General features: G+C 34.9%; 3 protein-coding genes across 4 annotated transcripts; 1 reads left to right on the top strand and 2 right to left on the bottom strand.

Moving 5' to 3' along the window:
• The first annotated feature begins 296 nt into the window (after positions 1–296).
• On the top strand, positions 297–5,299 carry LOC114759741 (probable polygalacturonase). 2 transcript variants are annotated; one of them, XM_028948978.1, is made up of 6 exons: positions 297–490; positions 642–1,067; positions 2,773–2,893; positions 3,067–3,241; positions 3,416–3,486; positions 4,253–5,299. In XM_028948978.1, the coding sequence occupies exons 2-6, from the start codon at positions 753–755 to the stop codon at positions 4,897–4,899; spliced, it is 1,329 nt and encodes a 442-aa protein (XP_028804811.1). In that variant the 5' UTR covers positions 297–490; positions 642–752; the 3' UTR covers positions 4,900–5,299. The 2 variants fall into 2 exon arrangements, with proteins under 2 accessions (XP_028804811.1, XP_028804812.1); XM_028948979.1 differs by having other exon boundaries at positions 639–1,067.
• A 3,080-nt stretch (positions 5,300–8,379) lies between these two features.
• On the bottom strand, positions 8,380–9,815 carry LOC114759748 (uncharacterized). Its single transcript, XM_028948987.1, has 3 exons — positions 9,423–9,815; positions 8,798–8,815; positions 8,380–8,707 (listed from the first exon to the last, which is right to left on the bottom strand). Exons 1-3 carry the CDS (start codon positions 9,778–9,780, stop codon positions 8,517–8,519), a joined length of 567 nt encoding a protein of 188 aa, XP_028804820.1. The 5' UTR covers positions 9,781–9,815; the 3' UTR covers positions 8,380–8,516.
• A 3,043-nt stretch (positions 9,816–12,858) lies between these two features.
• LOC114759743 (protein SEH1) lies at positions 12,859–16,771 on the bottom strand. Its single transcript, XM_028948981.1, has 8 exons — positions 16,610–16,771; positions 15,284–15,395; positions 14,856–14,956; positions 14,548–14,625; positions 14,269–14,424; positions 13,916–14,028; positions 13,571–13,697; positions 12,859–13,335 (listed from the first exon to the last, which is right to left on the bottom strand). The coding sequence occupies exons 1-8, from the start codon at positions 16,769–16,771 to the stop codon at positions 13,204–13,206; spliced, it is 981 nt and encodes a 326-aa protein (XP_028804814.1). The 3' UTR covers positions 12,859–13,203.
• Between the last annotated feature and the right edge of the window lie 354 nt (positions 16,772–17,125).

The raw sequence follows: 17,125 nt of genomic DNA, 5'->3' as shown, positions 1-17,125 counted from the left end.
AGGAGATTAAGAAAGTAAGTTGAGTTAGTTATTTGTCCTAAATATGTATTGTCTTTCCTAAAATATCTTTACTAATCAAGTGTATTGACTAGAACTATCATTGTTAGAAGGGCTACTTTGGAAAAAAAATATATAGAAATATGATAGACAAAGTGGATTGGGGTCTTATATTTAAGACAAAAATAAAAGTCAAATGGGGTCTTATACTAAGTATCCGAAGTAGTATTAACGAAGTTTTGTTGTCAGCTGTGATGCTAGTTTCATTAGTTCGTCCTTTACTTCTGTACGAGGGCAGAATCACGGATGAAACAATGCTTTATCAACGGCCATGTCCAGAATCCTGAGTATAAATGCCTTCTTTTTCGCATTTCTTGGCATTTTCCTTAGCAGCAAGCAACACAATCACTGTACACTTTCGCTCTGCTTCTCAAACTTGCGTGATTGGAGCTTTCTGGAGTTGGTTTAATCCCTTGAACTGCTTCTCTAACTGGTATTCTCTCTCTTAACTCTATTCCTTCTCTTGGAATTTGAATTCTTTAATCCTTTTTTCACTGCTCCGTTCCATGTGTTTCATATAGTTTTGTTTCTTTGAAATCTCCGATGAATTCCTGATTTCCTTCTCATTTTCCTTCTGAAAGCAGGCTTACTAAGTGGCAATTTGGATCAACTCGAAAGTATCCCTCTCTTGTTCACATAACCCTTCGGAAAATACCAAAATTGACTGATTTGAAGTTTAAGTTGAATTTCCGACAATGCTTAAGTTCTTGATCTTGTTTGTACTGTGCTTCACCTCTTCCGCACTTGCTGAGGGAGTAACTTGCTCGAATATTGTACCATTGAAGAATCGGAGATATAATATTTCTCTGACTGACTTTGGTGGTGTCGGTGATGGGCGGACATTGAATACTAAGGCCTTTAGGGAGGCCATACTTCAGATTCAACACTTGGGAAGGGAAGGGGGTGCACTTCTTCACATACCTCCTGGGGTTTACTTAACAGGGAGCTTTAATCTTACCAGTCATATGACGCTTTACCTTGCCCCTGGTGCTGTTATTAAGGCCACACAGGTATGAACCGTTCCAACTTCTGTTCATGTTTTTTCTTTAAAAAGAAATAATTATGCAGAGCTTTTTATTTAAGTTAATTTTTGTATGTCTAATTGACATATGTATTTCGGTCTCTCAGTTTTTCTGATTTTATATGAAAAGAGGAGAAAGGGAAAGATTTTCAAAGTAACACTGGGCAAGAAAACAAACAACAAACGGGAAAAAAAAAAAAAAAAAAGAGTTAGGAAAAAAAAAAGGGAGGTAAAAAAAAAAGCCTAGGTACAATTTCACAAAAACTTCAAACAATCGCGTCTTTGGTTTTGGTGGAAGCATTCGAAAGATCAAATCTCTTCTACAAGAAGAAAGGAGAAAAGAGAAATGTTATTTGTAGCTTATGTTATTTGTACCTTACCTTTGATATTGATTGAATATTTAGCAATAAATTGTTTGAACAACTTTTTGTTATGAAATACTCCGTCCTATTTATAAGGCACTTCCAACATATTTCACACAAATCAAGAAAAACATTAAACTATATTAACTCTCCATTAAAATATAGGAAATTTCCAACTTTATTTCTATTTAATATATACATCTTTCAAAAAAATAGCTATTTATACTATAATAAATGAATGACAATATATTACATTCATGTAAAAATTTAATGAAGTGATTTATAAATAAGACCAAAAACAACTTTCTCTCTACTCTATAAATAAAACCGGAGGAGCATGTAGTGTGGAAGTGGGTGTACAAATTATGTGAACCTTATGGTTTGAAGATAGCATAATAACTGGGAGGAAAAGCATGGTCTCTGCGTGGCAGCATCTGGTCATTTATTGCAATGTTAATTGAATTCTTGCACAGCTGGTTAGGTAGTTAGCTGGTCATTAATTTTGTTTCCCTTGTTGATAAATAAGTAGCGGGATGCTGCTTCCCTGTTTCATGTATGGGGGCTTGTTTCAGTCACTTTTGTATGTGGAACGGTGGAACCTGCCTTTCTGGGGTTTCTTGTTAACCTGTCACTTACCTTATTGAGTGGGATATGTAAGAAAATACAAAATATATAAATATTACGGATGGAGTATGAATTTGATTTGATCATTGTGTATTATGGACTTTGAGTTTTAGATAGTGGTAGGGCATAACTCAAGTGCATTTACTTGAACATTTGCTATCAGGCACCATATTGTAACAATTTGAGAACTTGGAGCCTCGTCTAATTAAAATGCTACATTACAATATCTAACAATTGCAAATTTTTCATGTCATTAAACGTATAACAGCTTTGTTGGAGAACTTCTTGATCGTCAAGAGAATAAATCTACACCATATACTTGATGGTATTGTGCTAAATTGGTATAACATGCCCCTTTCACCCCTGTATTAACCATAATATCCATTCTTCTAAGTCACTTGCAAAGTCAATATATGTTTGAATTTAAAGCACGATGTATCAAATCTGGAGCTCTGTATTCAATTTTATCTGCCTGGTGCATTTGTCAGAAATCATCATCTCATTTAGTGCCTGTCTATATTGAGTCCCCCTGTTCTGCTTTGAATATATGGTCTTCAGTTGATGTTCAGAATCCCTGAAGTCTCTTTTATTTCTTTGTGACACAGATCTTTGTTTGTGTAAAAGAAAAAGGAATATGACCAGATGAAAACATGGGATCAATACCCCTTCTTACGCTATCATTTAAAATTCTCTGACTTGATTCCTTAGGTTACGCATAATTGGCCTTTAACCGCACCATTGCCATCTTATGGAAGAGGGAGAGAGCTCCCTGGAGGTAGATATATGAGTTTTATCCATGGCGATGGAGTCAATGATGTGGTAATCACTGGTGGGTATCTAATCTTGCTGTTTTATGAGGCAATTCTGCAGAAATATTTCAGGAAAAAAATGTAATTAAATTAAAAGCCATGCTGATACTGCATGGACATATTTTACTGGACATCTTGAAACCTGTATGTTCATTTATACTCATACTTTTTCCTCTCATTCATGTATTCACAGGTGAGAATGGGACAATTGATGGGCAAGGAGATATATGGTGGAACATGTGGAGGAAGAGAACTCTTCAATTTACCCGACCAAGCCTTCTTGAATTGGTGAATTCCACCAATATTATCATTTCAAATTTGATTTTCGTTAACTCTCCTTTCTGGAACCTACACCCAGTTTACTGCAGGTATAAATCAAATGAGGCTTGATAAGTTAATTTTAATCTATGGACTACTATAATTATTATTTATATGCTTGTTCTTTGTGGGAACATTGTTTTAACATGAAGGTTGGTGAATTTGTAGGGTCAGATTGTATTGGTAACCTGTATTCTGATCTAAGACTTCTTTCATCTTTGCAGCAATGTTGTTGTTCGATTTGTCACAATTTTGGCCCCACATGACTCACCTAATACTGATGGAATTGATCCTGGTACATACTATCTAACTATATCACGATGCAAATGGATTTGAGAAATACTGCACCGATCAACCTCCCTCTTTGTCTGTTTTATTGAGTTGTTGAACTTTTCTTGTGAGACTGCTATACCTGGTTTCATGCTAATTTATGTTCCCTGAAGGAAAAGGGAAAACGTAGTGATTCCTCAAGGTCATTGAAAATGGATGAATTGAGAGTTGAGACTTGGACAAGTATCCCATCTAGATATTACTTGTATGCATGTTTCCCCCTCATTTATTGGATGATCAACACCGCTAAATTCCAACTCTGATCCGGTAGTAGGATTTGGAGCATCAATAGAATTATAGGATAAAGAATTGACATTTTAGATTTGGTGAATTAAGTAACTGACATTCAACAAGGCAATTTTTGGGTCAGACTTGCCTGTTATGTCTACAATGTCTATATTCGTCAAAGAGTGGCATGTTAGTGGACTGACAAGCGGGGAGTTAGTGATACAACTAACCTTCGTCTTTCCTCCCCCCCCCCCCTGTTATGTCTACAATGTCTATATTCGTCAAAGAGTGGCATGTTAGTGGACTGACAAGCGGGGAGTTAGTGATACAACTAACCTTCGTCTTTCCTCCCCCCCCCCCAAAAAAAAAAAATAGAGGGACAAGCACTGATCTGAAGTTATGAGTAGAATTGAATCTGCGACCTCTTACCCGGGGGGGGGATTTTATACCACTGGACTATAAGACCATTGGCTAACCTTTATCTTTCCAAATCATTTGTGCAGATTCTAGTTCGAATGTCTGCATAGAGGACTCTTACATATCTACTGGAGATGATCTTGTTGCTGTGAAGAGTGGATGGGATGAATACGGGATTGCTTATGGTCGACCAAGCTCTGATATTACCATCCGTCGTGTAAATGGATCTACACCATTTTCTGGAATCGCAGTCGGCAGTGAAACCTCCGGAGGAGTTGAGAATGTACTTGCAGAACACATCAACCTATACAACACGGGAGTTGGCATTCACATAAAGACAGACACTGGCAGAGGAGGGCAAATAAGGAACATAACCGTGCTTGATGTGTATGTAGAGGGTGCAAGGAAGGGAATAAAGATTGCCGGTGATGTTGGTGGCCACCCGGATGACAAATTCGACCCTAAGGCTCTCCCCATTGTCAAGGGAATCACAATTAAGAACGTTCGAGGTGTGAAGGTTCTGCAAGCAGGTCTGATACAAGGATTGAGAAATGCCCCTTTTACTGGTATTTGCCTCTCTGACATCAATTTTCTTGGAGTGAAAGGATCTGCTAGATCTCCTTCTTGGAAGTGTTCTGACGTGCTTGGAGCTGCTCATCAGGTAAGCCCATGGCCATGTTCGGCGTTGACCAGCAATCAACCAGGATCATGTGCTAATCACTCCCAAGTTTAATAAAGATTTTAGCTCGCCGTACTCAATGATAATTACAAAGATTTTCTTTCCTTATTGAACATTCATTATGAAAGCCGAAGGTAATGAATTACTTACAGTTCCAATATGGTCGAATTTGGTGTCACCTCTCCAGGGCCATACAGTTGAGCGAAGCAGTTAGATTATTCTCGAGCTAGTCTAGGCATGTCAGGACGTGTCTGGATGTCCAGGACAGTCCAAGACGTGCCCGGATAGGATATTGATTATTAAGGTCATTCCAGGAGGTTACTCTGATCAATAGGACAAGTTTACTTTGATCAATAGAACAAGTTTCATCGTATATTTTTTCACAGTCATATTATAAATCTCGTGATGTTTCATTCCTTACGATATTTATAATGTCCAACTTTCAGTTCTCGGACTTGTATCTCCTACATATTGAGATTAAATCTGAATGGTGCTAAAAATAATTTAAAAAATTTAATTAGATCTAGATTTTGTGTGGTGCTGCGTTGGGATCCATCTGGGAACATGCACACCCATACAAAAACCAGAAAGAGAGGAGGATATTACCGCATCATCACTTCACTATCACTATGGATGCATTGACGAGTATCAAATTCAGAATTCAAAATCCACTCAGATCTCCATCAATTCTAAACTTCAAGAAATGAAGCATCATGTTGACATGGTTCCACAGCAATCGCATCACTGGAGTCCATCAGCAATTTCTTTTTTTTTTTAATTTTAAATTAATGGAACATGCGTTAATGGCATAAGGAATTCACGATGTCCCACTTATAAGAGAGTTTAGAGTTTTTATACTATTAGACTACAAGACCATTGTTTATCAACAAATTCAAGTTTGAAAATTAAGAGCTTGTTTGGTTTCTTATTTTGAAAAACAATGTTTTTTTTTTTAATTTTTTTGAAAAAAATTACTTAGTGATTTGCTTTTAGTTGATTGTTATAGAAAACAAAAAACAGTAATATGTTGTTAGAAACTAAAACATCAAAACAATTTTTATATTTTTTTTTTGTTTTTGTATTTTGTAGGTTTTGTTTTGAAAAACAGGAGAATTCTCATCTCACCCACCACTCACGTATCACCGCGGTGACTACTAATAGCTGCCAAATGTGACTTTTCATTTCAAATGTGAATTTTTAAAATAATTATCCAAACATTTTTTTTTCTTGTTTAATTCTCTAAACTTATTATAAAATTGTTTTGAGAATAAGAAAACAAATAAAACAAAAACAAAAACAAATAAGCCCTAAAATTCTGCTTTCTCTTAAATCGTCTCTGTATTTTTGCAATGCCTGCAAAAACTGACAATCATCCTTGAGCCCTTATCTGTGCAGATTCACATCTTTTCCCTTGTGCTGGAACGATAAAAGGGTTGAGACTTGAGAGCGCAAGGTTTATTTGGATTATGGTATTCATATTCATCGATATCAATATTAAATAAAAAATAAATCTTATTGTTCTTCCGTTGATAAAAAATGAAGTTCATTTGAAAAAAAACAAATCTAATTGTGAAAACGAAAGACAAAATGTCGTATTGGTACTTTAGCACCATCAAACTTGAAGTAGAAGGAGGACCTAAATAAATAAATAAGCAATATCAATATTTAAAAAAAAAAATTTAATTTATAAGTCTTGTGATCATAAATGCTGATTCATTTCTTGGAATTTAAAAGCAACATTCAATCTAAATGGAATGAATAATTGAAACACATTTATGAATTGGATCCGTGAGTCCTCTAGCATTTCCACGACATATTGCTTTCACAATCTCATGGTTTTACACCCTCCAGATAGCATTCCTTATTTCCTATATTGAAAATTCGACATCCCTTATCTTCTGTCTGTCTTCTCCATTCTTGAACCATTCACTAGCATCAATCTAACTCTTCTAAAGAGCTCCTTTTATCCTCTTTTTTTTCACACTATTATTCGGTATCCAACTAATACGATTTGAGGTTTGTGGCTACCCCTCATATCTCCTTTAAGATTTGAACTTGAGACCTAGAGACATCTAGTGGAGCCTTACACAACTAGAGCCACTTGGTGTTGGTGGCTCCTTCTATCAATTTGGTGGTGAACTAAGTATCAAAGTGCACAATACTCAGACATTACAATACAGTACACGACGGAGAATGAAAGGAGCAGTGAGCAGAACAAATTATTGGATAAGCTAATTCAGGAACAAAGGTCGCAAGAAATTTGTGTGTAGCCATTCTGTTGTGTTTTCCTGTTGAGGGATTTCCGGGCAATATCAGTAACAAAATACCCTTGTGATTTGCAGTGTTCACAAGGAATTCAAGATCCGAGCATCCTGGCATCACAAACAGCTCTGGTTTTAGCTCCTTCCACCGTTCCTTGACGGGAAAGAGCCGTTGATTATCTATTGCCACGAAGGTTCCCCAATCTCGTCACTCAACTGTCCAAGCTTTGAACATCATCAATAATTTGTCAGATAGCAATGCCTGCAGATCAGTTTACTTCTGCATATTTTTTTGTTCTGAATATTGCTTTAACATTAGTATAAGAATTAGATAACTAATTTGAAGATATCAACAAAATTAGTTAAATTGGTTATTTGTCACAATTGTGTGTTAATCCCCCTAAACCATTATCTCCAATTATGTGCATTGGATGTCCTTTGGTGGGAACCTCTTGCAATTAGCAGGGATATTTTGGGAATAGATGGGAGACCAAGTGAATGAAGGTCTTATATTTAAGACCAAATTCAATAGCTTTATTTGGATCTAGCAAGTTGAGGGAAAACCAACACCACCTTTAGATAATACAAGAGGTTTTCAGGTGCAAAGCATATTAACTTCTAATGAAAAGGCAATACTAACTTATATGATGGAAGACTATACTAATTCCTTGCCATAGACACCAGAGTTTCCAACATCAATCAACCAACATCCTCAGATAGAGGATGTTGATGAGATCCTCAAGGATCATCGTGAGCTCCAGACTTAAGGCCGTTTGGTTTCGTGTATAAAACCACCAAAACACAGCCCTTATACAGTGTGAAATCAAACAACCATCAATAAGCCAAATAGGAGGTGAATTTTACTGGTCAGACTTCCTAGTAGTTTACTGCCACAAAAATATTGGCTATGCCTAATCAATGAAACACAATTACAAACTCCAAACAACCCAGATATAGGCCATCCTTTTATAGAAATATGTTCAAAGACCAGCCATGTTCAGACTCTGATATTCCTAAAAAATTCTGGTCAACAAATCAGCTACTGATTCATCAATTCCTGAGTTTAATTTCTCACTTTATCCTGAGGAAATCGATCCAATTTCTTTACGCCTAACAACAATGTCATTCAAACAGATAAATTCTCCATAGTCCAAATCTTCATGAAAATATATCAGTCATTAGAAACTGAAGCACAATTACATCATAACAAGTTAATTACAGGTAGCTTAACAAAAGAATGTATTTTAAGCAAACAAGTAAAGCTCATTAAAGCTTTATGCGTCATCCAAAATTTTTTAACATTGCATTTCTATTAAAGGTGAAAATATTCAACAAGTCTGGCATCTCATACAAGAGTATAATATTGGAAACTACAAGAGTATAAATATTCAACAGGTCAAATTTTTTAACCTATGTACGACTTTTCTTCTTCTCCTTGAAATCTGAATCAGAAGTGACCTCATTTTCTTCTGAATTTTCTGCATTGCGGAGGCCCTCTCTCAGTCCCAACACAATGAACAAATTAGTCAGAGTAAGAAGTGACTCGGCACCACCGTGTAACCAATCCACATTGGACAAAGAAGTCCCATAATGCACCTTCGCTGTCATGTCATGTAAACAGAACTCAGACATCCTTATACTAATTTAAATGATGTCAAGTAGAATGCATCTTTTGGGAAAAGTGAAATTACCATAAATTCCAGCTGGTACTGCTCAATGGTGATATCAACAGGGCGAAACAGGGTCCAGAACACAAGAAATCAGAAAAGATTGTACAATCAAGAAAGAAGCATCTGCCAAAAGAAATTACAGTAGGGGCCTAGCAGGCAATCATGCTGTAAATGAATGCAAATATCAACGTGAAAAATGAAAGCAGATTTTATCTTCAAGCGAAAATGAGAGAAGAATTTTGTATAAACTTCCACTAGTATTTTCTTTAACAAAAACATTGGACATTACAATCGACACAAGATATCAATATATCAGTATAAAATAAAGAATTTATACAAAAGAAATATAGCAAGTTGTTCATAAGCTATCAAGAGGGTAATTGATTCCTAGGCACATATGCTTATTTGACTCAATGGCGTGCACTACATTGATAATCTAGGATAAGTGGATGAATTAGAATGAAAACTGCGCAAACTAGCATATTGTGAAAGGAAATTACTGAATCGCCCCGGCCCATATAATAAATCATCATCTCTCTATTTACCAACAAACACAAGCTGTCAAAATCTGTTATTGATTCTGACCGCATACGATTTCTAACAAAGCAATTGCATTAAGGGGGATGCGAGAATCAGAACAACTCACTTGTGGCGCCAACAAAAGCAAGCAAAAAGTAGAATCCAAAGAGGGTAAGCCTAGGAGAAGACTTAGACTTCGTAATGAAGTACAAGAAGCCAATGTAGGGAAGCAAGGAGATGGCGAATAGTTGGGAAGCTATGCTCTGCGAATCAATGGTTGGAGCCCATGGATCAACTAGGGGCAATCCGCAGACAATTCCTCTTCTTTTTGAAGAAACGTTTGTGTCACAGTAACTATTGAATTGCCTCATTCTTGTCGGTGAGAAGATGTAAGCATATTGACCAGAAGAAGAAGAAGCCAGAAAGCTGGATGGGATGAGAATGTCGGAGGTTCTACAGAGGGAAAGAGGGAAGTTTAGTGCCATTTGGTAAACGCGTGCCTTTTGGCCGCTTCAGTTTCAGATTTTCTTTCGAATGACAACCAAACCATTTAAACATGTGGCCTGTTCTTCGGCTTGATCTTATGGACGCTAAACGGATCGTTTAGACTGTTTGGTTTAGTATTTTAATGATTTTGCCTCCAATGAGGCAGCATGCGGAAGAAATTTAGAACTGGTTAATTTAATATGTGAAAAAAAAATTTTACTACCTTCAGTCCTAATTATAAGAGCTAATTGACTAATTTGAGGAGATTAAAGAAAGAAATTAAGTTAGTTATTTAACATAAATAAGTGTTGTCTTTCCTAAAATATCCTTACTAATCAAGTGTATTAGCTAGAACTACTATTATTAGAAGAACTATCTTAACAAAAATGCATAAATACTACCTCTGGTCCTAATTATAAGAGCTAATTGACTAATTTGAGGAGATTAAGGAAAGAAGTTAAGTTAGTTATTTGTAATAAATAGTTGTTGTCTTTCCTAAAATATCCTTGCTAATTAAGTGTATTGACTAGAATTATCATTGTTAGAAGGACTATCTTGAAAAAATGTACAAATATGATAGACAAAATAGGCAATTAGCTAAATATAAGAACCCAACTGGCTCTTATATATAGGATAAAGTAGATTGGAGTCTTATATTTATGATTAAAATAAAAGTCAAACGAGGTCCTATATTAAGCACCGGAGGTAGTACTTGGTAAGATGCAAAAGTGATATTTGAATGTGATTTGAAAATAATATAGGTTGCATGTGTAGGTTAGATGACTTCAATATGCCTTATTCCGTGAATTTATAATTTTATAAGATAAGATACTTAAATGCCTAAAAAAATTCACAAATAAGTACAAAGTTTTTTTTTTTTGCTCTTATATATTCTTCCTCATATTCTAGGTACTAGGCATTTACGCATAATTAAAAAAAAAAAAAACTTTTTAGTGCTGAATGCTCTTTTGTGAATATTTTCAAAGTATTTAAGTGTCTTGTCCCCAATTTTTTTAAGAAAACCAATCTATATACACTTTTTTTAACTTAATTAATTTTTTTAATATTTATAAATTAATTATTTAACTCTTATACGTTTAAACTCGATAAAAGTATATACTTTTGCTGAATTTAAATATAATGCTAATTTTTCAGTTCTCAAATTTTGACTATTAGCTCTCCTACTGTTAAAATTAATGATTTGTCATATCAAAATTTTTATGTTTTTTATTATATATATCATGTCAATGGAAAAATAATAATTGGCATTTATCATGTAATTTTAATTACTTTATACTTTTATATTTAAAAAGAACATGATTCGATAATTTTGAATAATTTCTTAAGTATGTTATATTTTTAAAGTACTTAAGTATTTTATTTTAGATATTTAAAAATATTTAAAATTACATGTTAAGTGTTAAGTGTTATTATAATAAAAAAATATTAAAAAATTTTCACATAGTAAAAACCGTTAACTTTAATAGTTATTTTAACGGCAGGGTTAATTCAATATTTTAAAGGTTAGAAATGTGGTATACCACTTTCAAGAGGCCTATATTTTAGCTGTTTTGTTGTTGATGTGAGTCGGCCCTGGAGGAAACTTATTTGAGAAGTGAACTTGTGAATGGCTTTGCATGAGGTAATTGGGTGGAAAGTACAGCGGAAGCACTCCTTTATTATGGGTGGTTGATTTCAAAAAAAAAAAAAAAAACAGATACTCCTCTAATCCAATTTATACGAGAGAGAGGACATTTTTTTTCCTATTGATAGAGTATTAAGAGAAATTTTTTACATTAATGTACTATTTTACCATTTATTTATTATTGTGTTCATTTTATTTATATGAGGTATAATATATATTAAATAGAGATAAAGTTAGAAAATTGTTGAATTTTAAATGAGAGCTAATAAAATTTAAGGATTTTTTTTGTTTGTGTAAAACATGTTGAAAGTGATTTATAAATAAAAGTAAATGATTAACTTGTTATCCTTTTAACTATAAAGTAAATTCATCTCTTTTTGTGCTTTGTAATGCTGTTGCGGAGTGATAAATCATTTGTTCTTTAATTATCAATGATCTAGAGAATTGTTAAACTTCACCACACGGATTGGATTGACTCCAAAGAGATTAGTAGAAGATATATAGAAAATGGCAACAAGCTCTAATAATCTATATAAAGAGAAAACAAGATTAAAAGGAATGTATTGTAAGTGGTGGTGACTGACTAACTATAGTGGGTTAACATATATGAAAAGAGATAAATTTTACAATATTGTAAAAACCGGATTTATCTTTAACAACTTATTATGCGTATGAGCTCACTTTTCCTCTTGCCTCATTTAGTAACTCAAGAACACATGTTAATATTTACTTTTATAATTTCACTTTCTTGAGCAATGTGAGACTAGTTCATTTTGACACACCTACACTATAACTCCAATCAATTATTATATGATTATGAGGAAGAAACATAACAGTGAATGATAAGCTCAAATATTAAAAAAATAACAATAATATTCATGCTACCAACTTATCATTGGAACTTTTTAAATTATATTTTTTTTCTTTGGAAGCTCATAATGATTTCCTAATCAGTCAATGCTAAAATGAAAGCATGGCTTCCCAAAAAGATAAAATCAACATAAATATTGTTTTTAATAAATTCCAATATTGTTAAGAAACCCTAATTTTGCTTCTTATTTTTCTTTTTTCTTTTTTCTTTTTTGGTATTTTTTGCCACAGCAACAGTTTTGAAACAGTCTATGAAAACCCTTTTATAAAAGATAACTTAGAAGATGTTTGAATTAACCTTTTAAAAGTGATTTTACCATATACAATGCAAGTTCATCAAAAGAATTTTAATTAAATTTGAGTAAAAATATTATTTTTAAGTGCTTTTAGGGACCGGTCACCCCTAATCTTCTATACCCTTCTATTTGTGTTGTATATTGCTGCCGCTTTCGGAATGAAACTAACAATAACCACCCCCCTTCAAAACACACCCAAAAAAAAAAAAACAAGGCGTGTATCCGAACCGCAGTGCAGCGTGGATTTTACCCCATGAAGGAGAATAGATCAAAAAATACCAACAAAGGCACAACTTTTCAAGACTCACTTCCAAAAGGTTAGCATCTCATTAAATATAATTATACAAACAGTGGGACATTTCGGCTTCGGAGATATCAAGACAACATAGCTTCCACGTCAAAGAAGCTAGTGCACATAGTACACCTTTTTCTTCTCATGAGGGGAGGAGATTTAGTCACTTTCCTCAAGAACTTGACCCAAATGGAATGTGCTTTTGAGGCGCAAGCAATGATAATTAATGATGCTTAGCTCTTTTGAGCATCTCCCAAGAGCCCAAAGAATCTGAAGAGACTTGTTTACCGCATGGAAATGGTCAAGAGAAGTAAAAAGACTAAGAGGTGGGCTGAAAAGCAGCCTGCTGATGCCAAACACCATTGAGGTTAGACTGCCACAACCGAACCATTCCATCATGGCCTGTAGTAGCCAAAGTCATTCCACTCATATCCCATTCCATCTGCCACACCTAATCAAAACATTTAAAAGAAACACATTACACTTCCACTCAATTTCAGCACAACATGCATGCTTCTATTGATTTTTCTTCGAACTATATTCACATAAATTTCATGTTACGAAACAGGGATAAAACATTCAGAGGGTATTTGAAAGAAAACAAAATTATATTGACTTAAAATATCAATTCAAGCCCAATAATGACAATATGAACGGAGAGAATGTAATTAAAATGGCAACTATACCTCGCCCTCATGTCCTGACAAGAGTACAATTCTGTCAACTGGGAGTATCCCATCATGATCAGGATTCAATCCAAGCTGCCATATTGCAAGTCCCCTGTGAGTTGCAACCGCAATTGTCTCGTACGGCCTGTCAGAAAATTATTCTAGTTATGCCAATTATTATAACGGATGGAGTTCTTTCACAATTCCTTAACAATAGAACTGAAAATAACCATAAACGGAGCCAACTAGTAGTAACTTCCTGACATTGAGTTACATGATAGCATAAGTCAGAATTTGATGCCTATCCAAAAGTCACAATAATCCAGCACTTCGATGCCAATTGTCATATATTTGTATCTTCACCTGCCAATGTTTGGAGCCCATGCAACAGCATAAACCTGATCACCCTTGTCTTCAGGCAGCGCCAGTTCTGCCACTGGAAGCCATCTTTGATGAGCCTGATCAAATTCCCATACCTGAGGAAAAACATAAGCACGCAGATGCAAATTAAAAGATATAGAAAATAGTTACTTGCCACTAAAATGTCCATATCTTCCCCATTGTCAAAGCCTATAGCATTTTAAAGGCTAAACACAGTCAACCAAAGAGATAGAGTGGATAATCCAAGGATACCCCTGATCTTCCTTGGACAAATGGAGACCGCTATGACAAATACAATAAAATATGACCAATGCACCATTGCAGACTTGAAGTACCTTGGAAGAATTAAGCTCTGATGTATTTGAATTGTAACCTATAATAAAGGTGGATTCCTGGCTTCCACCTTTCTGTGGATTCCACGATATGGATGCAGATAAGCATGTAGCCTTCCCAAATGCCGACACGGAGTCAATAACATTCTGAAATTCAGCCTGCAAAAGAGAGAACAAAACAAAAGAAGATAAAATCATTATTCTTGTGGCAGGGTTAAGTTGACCTTCTATTGTGTGACTCAAAGAAGCAGGGTATTGCTGAGAAGGACGAACTACTTTCACCTGAAGCTGCCAACTTTTCAACTCCAATGGATCCAGGAGCTCATACACTCTCACATAACCATCTGAATAGGCAGCCACCTAAAAATGGTAGTCAAAGAATTATTATAAAATCATCAACAATACATAAAATTTTTTCACGTTTATTCTCACAACATTTTATGTGAAGAAGATAAATTTTACCTGACGTAAGTAAACATCTCATAATGTAATAATTGATGGCTAAATAAGCATGAACAAAGAAATATGAATTTTGTATTCTAGTTAAATTATACTACAAATTTAAAGCATTAACTACTGCAAAAGTTCACCATTTTCAAAATAGTCAAAGAGATTCCAAACTGAATATCAAGGACTTTGCTCAAACTGCTTCCAAAGCTTTTGCACATCTTCCATTGAAAAGGTTGAGAGTCTACACAAAACCCCAAAAGAAAAAGTGAGAACACATTTTTGGCTTAGACTAATTGTTAAGTAAGGATCTTTTATATGTATTTTATCAAATGAAATCCCCAAGCTAGAAACAAGATATGAATGCAAACTCAATTCATATATTTAGAATAATTAGCACATGGAACAACCAATAAATCAACTAACAGTACTTGTATAGACAATACCGCATGACTATCAACCCCCCCCCCCCCCAAAAAAAAAAAAACTGACAAACCAGCAATTCTGTTTCCACCTTCCATCAAAAGACACATATTTTCTTAACTCAAGCAAGAAATCCAAGCATCGGTACCTTCTGCAACTTCCTCCCACAAAGACATAATTCCATCGGCAAAAATACATGCAATTGCATCGCCATATTCTGGAGGAAGCCAAACAACCTTCACTATGTTTCCTTCATGAATCTACAAAGTTCCAATGAAAGAAAGTTTACAAATAGGTCACAAGATGTGAATGAAGATAATATCAGAGGATATCTACAGAAAATGCATCAAGCAACAAATTAGTGCTTCATGGATATCATGGGCTTGCTTTTAATATAAAAACTCTTATGTATCATTGATATGAGCTTGGGAAAGCAGAGATAAAAGCCAGATCATGAAGTCGAAAAGCCCCAGGTCATATAAACATTAACATTAGAATCCTAGATGCTCAACATGAGACTCAGCTTCCATATCTTACGATGATCATAACTTGCCACCACACTCCATAACCCAGCACCCAAGCAAGGGCAAGATGGAGAGGAGACAAGAAGGCTTCATATCCAAGTATCCACAAACAAGCGAGAGGGAGAGGAGAAGAGAATAGGAACAGAGAGCAGCAAAAGGTTAACATGAACCTTTGGAAAAGCCACTCCCTGAATGCTAACTGATAAGATTAAAGAGTGCAGGGTCTATATAAACCCTGCTCAGGATTCCATACATCTAATGTGGAACTTAGTCCATGCCTTACAATGACCATACCAGGCACACTATGCAAACACAATCTGAGGGTCGATGGGAAAAAAATGGCTGCTGATATACATAAAACATATTGATGAATTAATCTAGTCCAAAATAAATATTGCCCATTCCAAAAAATAAATAAATAAATATTGCCCAGAACACAAGGAGTAGCCAACACACCTACTACAAACAGAAGGAAATGCAAATTTAATATCGAATTTGCATTTCGGGCTCAAAAACAAGAAGGGTAAAAGAGGTGGACTGAGGAAAATTATCCCTTCAAGAGAAAGGATTTTGCGAATATGGGAAGGGATCAGATGGAAAAACAGTTCTTTTAAGACTTAGTTCACCTATAATGCGGATGAGAATAAAATATACCACCTCCAGTCTTATTAAGAGCTAATTTGACATTCAATTTAATCCTAAATACAAGACTTCATATCACTTTGCTTTTTATTTTTATCTTTTTTTCTAAAGTAGTCTTTAGAGTAGTTGTACGTGTTCACGGTTTCATAAAATGCCAATTCTAGTTTCACACTGGCAAAAAAAAACAAATCTTATGAATGCGAACAGCTTCATGGTTTGTACAACATATAACTACTGAAAAATATGTAATCTAATAGTTATTAAGTGTTTACTGAATCAAAAGGCAATGGAACCAGGGGAAGACAAACCTTAGATTTGAAAGTGGATCGGAGGGAGGAAGAGCAGGCTGGGTCGCGAAAATCGAAGATGGAAAGCGTTCCATCGGCGGAACCAGCAGCAAGTCTCTCACCACAGTAATTCCAGGAAGAGCAGGTAGTGCCACTATCAAGAGTCAACAGTGGCTTCGCCATGTATCTCCCCGAAGCAAGAGCCTGCTGAAGGTTAAATCCCCGGAGCAAGCGAGCCGGGGTTTTTAACTTTCCGCATTAGGGTGTACCCAACGGGGAAAATAAAATAGATAATGCAAATAATAATTAGGGTTAATATGATATTTGCTTTTTCAAATTTATGCTTATTTTGGTTTTGATTTCTCAAGTTTTAAACTATAGATTTTGATTCCTCAAAAGGAAAAATAATTCAAATTTTTATTAAATTATAGGGATCGATGTTTTAAATGAAAAGAAACTTGAGAGAACAAAACCTATGATTTAAAATTTAAAGGATGAAGACCAAAATTGAGACAAATTTAAAAAAGTAAAGTTTGT

This window comes from Neltuma alba, unplaced genomic scaffold, assembly GCF_004799145.2.
Source record: "Neltuma alba isolate B1F8T4 unplaced genomic scaffold, ASM479914v2 tig00010887_pilon, whole genome shotgun sequence".
Classification (NCBI taxonomy): Eukaryota; Viridiplantae; Streptophyta; class Magnoliopsida; order Fabales; family Fabaceae; genus Neltuma; species Neltuma alba.
This window is presented reverse-complemented; position numbering and strand designations above follow the sequence as displayed.